Source organism: Macaca nemestrina, chromosome 4 (genome assembly GCF_043159975.1).
Source record: "Macaca nemestrina isolate mMacNem1 chromosome 4, mMacNem.hap1, whole genome shotgun sequence".
Lineage (NCBI taxonomy): Eukaryota > Metazoa > Chordata > Mammalia > Primates > Cercopithecidae > Macaca > Macaca nemestrina.
This window is the reverse complement of record NC_092128.1, coordinates 93,084,975-93,091,722: the sequence shown is the minus strand read 5'-3', so window position 1 is coordinate 93,091,722 and position 6,748 is coordinate 93,084,975. Positions and strand designations below refer to the sequence as shown.

The 6,748-nt window shown below is 44.1% G+C and overlaps 1 protein-coding gene across 1 annotated transcript in view; it reads left to right on the top strand.

The window, feature by feature from the left end:
- The first annotated feature begins 65 nt into the window (after positions 1-65).
- LOC105475677 (Rap guanine nucleotide exchange factor 5) overlaps positions 66-6,748 on the top strand; it is a 242,049-nt gene continuing 235,366 nt past the window's right edge. Inside the window, exon 1 of the mRNA XM_011731142.3 lies at positions 66-392. Within this exon, the coding sequence (XP_011729444.1) occupies positions 162-392 (231 nt within the window). The 5' untranslated portion in view covers positions 66-161. The remainder of the gene's footprint in view (positions 393-6,748) is intronic.

The window sequence follows — 6,748 nt, the reverse complement described above, 5'->3', positions numbered from 1 at the left end:
CCTCGCGGGGGCCGCGGCGCGCGCCAATGGGCAGCGGCTGGCAGCGCGCCCCGCGCCCGAGCCGCAGTCGCGCCCTCTCGCTTCCTGGCGAAGGCGCGGACGGCGCGCGGAGGCGAGCGCGGTAGAGAGAGGAGCCCCCGGCGCCGCAGCGCCGTCAGGGCATGAGGATGGCAGTGGGCTCCGTCAAGATGCAGCCGCCGTGCGAGAGCCCGGCCCTAGCCGCCGCGGCGGCAGTGGTGGCGGCAGACGGCGCCCTGCGCCGCAGCCCCAGCGCCCGGGAGCCCGAGCGCGAGCAGCCACCGGCGTCGCTGCGGCCGCGGCTGAGAGACCTGCCCGCGCTGCTGCGGAGCGGGCTCACGCTGCGGAGGAAGCGGAGCGCCGCTGGGGGCCGGGTGAGTGGCCCGGCCCTGGCCGACTGGGCACGGGCGGTGCGCACGTGGAGTCCGCGCCCACCCCCGGGCTGCTGATGGGGGCGTCTGGAAGTTGGGGAGGTGGCGGAAGGGACGCCTTTCTGCCGGACTCGGCTGAAGAGGGGCCCGGGACGGCGGGGTTTTGAGGTGCCACCCCTTGAGCGACGGTTTCCCCCGCCCCCCCCCCCACCCCCGCAAGCTGCACCTGACTTAACCCCAGGGCCCCCGGATTCAGGCTGTGGGGCTGGGCATCGGCGGAAGAAGAGCTGTTTGCCTCTTCTCTGAGGCGAAGCTGCAGGTGTCCAGCATCCAACAGCCAGCCAGCCCTGTCCCAAACGCAAGCTTCAGGCCCCACGAGCGGCATCCAGTTTGCAGGACGCATGCGACTGCGACATGTGTGCTTGTTTTGGAGGTCCCGTTGCAATCTCTGGGCATCGGGACTGGTTTTGGTGGCCTCCACCGCCGAGTGGGAGACCGAGGAGTCGGAAGCTCTTGGGTGAGCTTCTAGCTCCTGGGTTCCGGTGTCTCCACCACTTAATACTCCTGGACACCCTCTTGAGCAGGAGGGTGCACGCCCCCAAGAACCTTCAATATTGACTTCCTGATGGTGTGTTCAGATATGATTTCCTCGTGAAGGAGTGTCCCTCATTGGGTTCTAAGTGCATCTAATGACCCGAGCAGGTCAGGCATGTTTTGTATTTTTAAGAGAAGCAGGAAGGTCTGCTGATTGTCTCCTGGGATCTTTAAGAAGCCACCCAGGAGGCCCTGCCAGGGCCTCAGGACACAGAGCAGACTTACTCAGATTTCCCTGCTCACCAGGGCTTGGCGGCACCTTTGGTGGCTTCTACACATCTTTTAAAAATTTATTATTAAGTGGTCTTTAATGAGAAGCTGCCACAATGTAGCTTTCTTTCCTGTTAGGCTGTAGTTTTTAAAATGCAGTCTTGTCTGCCTTAAAACAAGCCATTACTGGGAGACTTCTAGCTCTTTCAGAGATGGGTTTGTGTAAACTTGAGAGCGAGGGATAACCGCTTGTTTTGATGCGCCCGCCTTTGGGTAGGGAAGGGTCTGAACTGATGTAGGTCTTCAGCTTCTTGAAGCCGCATCTCTCTTTTCCTAGGCATTTTCCACCTCAGGTGGAAAATGGTGCATCCCAGGTCCATCTCAGAAGATGTTCTGAGGATTCTCTGGGTGTGATAGGGCATTTAGGAATTGCCCACAAGTGCCCTTAACATGTGGCATTTAGGATTGCCTGCAAAGTAAGTGAGGAAATGTGTCCCCAGGATGTGGTGTTGAAATAAACAAGAACCGGAGTTATAGACTTTGCAGGAATCTAGGGAAAATCAGGTCAAATTGTGTTTCTATTATCCTTGACGGTTACTTTTTCATGGCACAGAATACTGAAGACATGAGGGCCGCCAGGCAATCTGCGACAAGAATTGCTGAGGGTTTCTGTATAAATAGATCTGTAGTATTCATTTGCGTTCATACTCATGTTTCTTGCTGCCTGGGATGATGTTGTATACCTGTCAATATACCTATTTAGTTTTATTTTTTGATTACTCTGAATGTGGTTACCTCAAATAATGTGTGTTTTATTAACCCTGTTTGATTCTAATACTGTATCACCTCTTTCTGGGACTTTCCAAACACATTTTGGAAGTGCATGACCAGTTTTTATTGAAGGAAGATTTATTGTCAATTTTTCCAATGTTGGAAACCCATACTTCTTTGACTGTTTATTTGACTATTTATTTCCCCTTTCTTCTGCCTCGGAACCACCTTTGTGATTTTGGAATCTTCCCTATCAGAGGAGTAGGAAGGGGGTTGAAAGAAGGAGAAAAACAAGTGAAATATGAACTTATCTTAGGCAGCTCAGGCTGTCATAACAAAATACCATAGACTGGGTGGCTTAAACAACACAAATTTATTTTCTCACAGTTCGGGATGCTGGGAAACCTGAGATCAATGTATAGGCTGATTTGGTTTTTGGTGAGGGCCCTCTTCCTGGCCTTCAGATGACCACTTTCTCGTATATCCTTGCATGGCCTTCCCTTGGTATATGCAGAGGAAAAGAGGCCTCCCTCTTCTCATAAGGCCACTAATCCCATCATGAGGGCCCCACCATCATGACTTAGTCTAACCCTAAATAATTCTCAAAGGCCTCATCTCCAAATAATGTTGCATTGGGGGTTAGGGCTTCAACATAAGAATTTTGTAGGGGGCATAAACATAACAGTCCAAAACACAAGGGGTTTGAAAGAAAGAGAGATACAAGTAGAATATGTACCAGACTGGTTAGTTGGTGACTTGTTAGCATCTGGGATTGTCTGGTTAACCACCTTGGATTGGGCAGTGATGCTAATGCAAACAAATCGTGGTTTGGATCTTTTTGTAGACCTTCAGCTTTGTGTCTCGTGGGCCATACCTCCAGACTGGAGCTGTGTGACTCCAGGGACAAGTTAACAGAAATTCATTACCACTAATAAAGACTCAGCTTTGTGCGTTACATAAGTTGGTTGAGTTTTCATCTATATTGACCAAGATCTGATTTAGGAATATGTGCGGTCCTTGTCCCTGCTGCCCCTGGGCTCCCACAAACCTGGACAGTCTGACATCAACTGACGTTAACAAAGCTCTTTGTGGGTTGTGTTGCTCAACAACCCAGGTGCATTGTAGGCTTTTTTTTTTTTTAAGACTGGATTTTGCTCTGTCACCTAGGCTGGAGTGCAGTGGTGTGATCACAGCTCACTGTACCCTCGACCTTCTGGGCTTATCTCAGCCTCCTGCTGGGATACAGGCACCCACCACCATGCCTGGCTAATTTTTTTTTCCTATTTCCTTTAGAGACTGGGGGTCTCACTATGTTGTAGGCTATCTCTTACTAGGAAAAATCAAACTGTCATTTGGTTAATATACCTGAGTTCCTTGGTTCCTCAGTTCAGTCACTTCTAGTTGTGTTGAATTCAGCATGCATACTGGTTAAGAATCTTTGCACTTCTTTGGGGCAAATGAGGGAAAGACTAAGTTGTACGTTGTGGGAGGGCCCTAACCACCTGCTAAAAATCAGAAGCAAGGTAATGCACAACCTGAGTTCCTGACAAAACCTTTAATTTTTTAAATTGTATAACAGAGATTATGAGAGAATGGTACAATGAACACCTATACTTCAACAGTTATTAGCGTTTTGCCAGTCTTGTTTCATTTATTTTCCTCCTTCATACACTTTTGTAGGGGCTAGTGTATTTTAAAACAAAATTCTATACATCATGTGGTCTTACTCACAAATTTTTCAGTTTACGGTCCTGATGAGGACATTAAAAACAACAGCAAAACTTTGCCTTTTTCGCACCTAAAATATTAATAATTTAAACATATAATTTCCATATTCAAATTTTCTCGAAGATGTCTTTTTACTTATGATTGTTGGAAATAGGAGCTAAACAAGGTCCACATATTGTATTTAGTTGTTAGGATTTTAAATCTATTTTATTTTATAGCAGCTTCCCCTCCCTTTCTTCATGCCATTAATTTGCAGAAGAGAGTGGTTCATCTGTGCAGTAGAACATCCTACTGTCTGGACTGATTGCTTGTGGTGGTGTTTAGCTTGTTCCTCTATTCTTTGTTTCCTGTGATCTGGCAGTTAGATATAGAGGTTCGACTAGATTCAGGTTCAAAGACAAGTAACCTTCATTGATGGTGCTGTGTAAAATCTGTTGCATCACATCATGAGACACATGATGTCTGGATATCTCTCTTTTTGAGACGGAAAGATTGATTAGTGAGTTTAGGTAGTGTCACTTAGCTGTCTGCCTTCTACTTAATGATTTTAGTATCACAGATGGTTGTAGCCTAGATCCTTTTCATTAGGGGTTGCAAAATGGTGATGATCTAAATCCATCATTCTTCTTGCATTTATTAATTGGAATTCTGTCTATAAAGAACTTTCTCTCATAAATTATTTAGGCCTCCTGAAATTCACAATGTGCAGGATAGACAGGGAAAAGTCTTAATTTTTTCCTTTTGTCAACTATCAGAGTAATAATTTGGTGCTTTAACAACCTCCATTGAGAACCAGTGAGTTTTCCTTTTTTAAGTGTCATTAAGAACTTATGAATCTTAATGTATTTGTTTCTGTCACTTCAGTCAATAACTTTTTTGGTGCTTGGTTTGTCCTTGTCTCCTGTATACTTTTTAAATGGCCCGGTAAACTCAAATACCTTTCTTACTTTTCTGGCACAAGATATTCTAAGTGTATCTTGTCCATACTCTACTGCTCCAGACCTGACACCCTGAAATCAGCCATTTTCTCAAGGAGCATTGATTTTTTTTTTTTTTTTTTTTTAACTGACAATCATTCATTTCCCCATCTTTTGCCTCTCTTAGTGGTTGCATTATTTTTCCCATGGTCTTAAGCCTACTACCTTATTTTTTGTTTCTTTTTAAATCATTCTCATCAGGTTGTTGCTAAGACTGATATTTTCCCCCTAATAAAATAAGTGATAACAGCTATTCCCTTTTTCTATATATACTGTCAAAATGCTGGGACTGACTTATTTTGGGCTTTGGCTGCTGTCATGTTTTCTGCAGCTTCTGCCACTGTCTTCAACGTCTTCGTATCTGTTTCATTTACAGCAGCCAGAATGATTCACCAATTGTGCCACATTACTCACCAAAGACCTTCAGTAATTCCCAGCTTTTGGATTGGTCATCAGAAGGGTCTAGTTCTCTTTAACCACCCTTCACTAGCCAGGGTTCTTATGGCCTGTGCTCTTCAAAATTGAGAAACTGGGAAGAACAGCTGGTAGCCCTCTGAATGAGGTTCTCTCTTTTTCTTTTATAATCTCTTTACCCAGATGATTCCCTCTCAAAAAGGAACAAAGTATCCCTTTCCCTTTGTCCAAGCTGGAGTGCTTTAGCTCTGACTCAATACCCTCCTCTGCTAGAAACTTGACTTTATTGATTGAGAAATACAAACCAATCCAAGTTATATACCAGTATGCCCAATGTATCGCCATTTTAGGCACCTATTTTACAGGCAAAACATGTGATTTATTCTTTGTATTTAAGTTGAAATCAATGGCTAACATCATAGCACTTAATTATGTACCATGCATATTTTGATATAAACTTCAACTCACACTACAAGCCTATGAGTTAGATGCTGCTATTTGCATTCTACAGATGAAGAAACTGAGACACATATGTAATTTGCCCAAGGTTACAGAGTGTGTACCAGAAGGGAGGTTTGCATCTAGGTATCCTGTTTCCATAGAGCCAAGTCCATGCTCCGAATTAACTTTAGTTTTCCTCAAGTGCATTGAGAGGGCAAAGGGTCTATTTACTGTAAACTGTGATAGCCTCATAGTACCTGCTGATATTATCTTACCACTCTGAGAGAGGTTAATAAATGCCATTAATAATGTCAGACTTTTAACTTTTATTTGAGCACACAGAAGTTTATTATTGACATATTGGGTTTAGGGGAAGTGGGGAGAAGCACTGTGGTTATAGGTGAAAGGTAACTAATATTTACTTAAATTAAAAGTAGCTCAAGGCCAGCCTGGGCAACAAAGCAAGACCGTGTATCTACAAAAAAAAAAAAGTAAAAAACAAAACAGCATTCATGTGTCATAAGCAAAATCAGCCATGCTCACTTGATCAAGGTCAATCCAAAAACCTTGTGAATTCACCCAACTTACTTTGTTCTCATCTGCTTATGGCAGCCAGAAGATAAAGGCCTTTAAGAGAGCCATGCATGTGCCAGAAAGGGTGAGTCAGATCAGATATGAGGGACACATGCTGAACTTATTTGAGACATATTGACTTCGCTGCCTCTGCTTGCTGACAAACTACTATCCTGATCCTTGGTGTAAAACTATGTTAGCTATGGCTACAGATAAAATAAAGCTCTGTGGATGCCAACTTCAAAAATATTTATTTGGGAAGAAGGAAAAGAAACTGTAGATTCATTTAATTTCTTGTGAATTCTAGCAAAGGAACTGAATGGCAAGTTAATATTTTATATACTTATTTCTTCATTTCCCTCCCAACCCCCACACTTTGGTGACATAATTAGATCCCAGGAAAAGACACAGGCTGTGGCTTCAGAGTGGGTTTGAATCACAGTGCTATCACTTGATATCCTTGCATGAGTTATTCTCTGAGCTCTCTGAGCCTTAGTTTCTTCCTCTGTAATGACATACATAGTGGATCAGATTTTTCCAAGAATAGAGATAATATAAAGTGTTGAGTGCATTGGAACTTAAATAATTATGTCCCTGGCAGGATGCTTACTCTAGGCAAATGGACTTTCATGGACATTTATAGAAATCTAG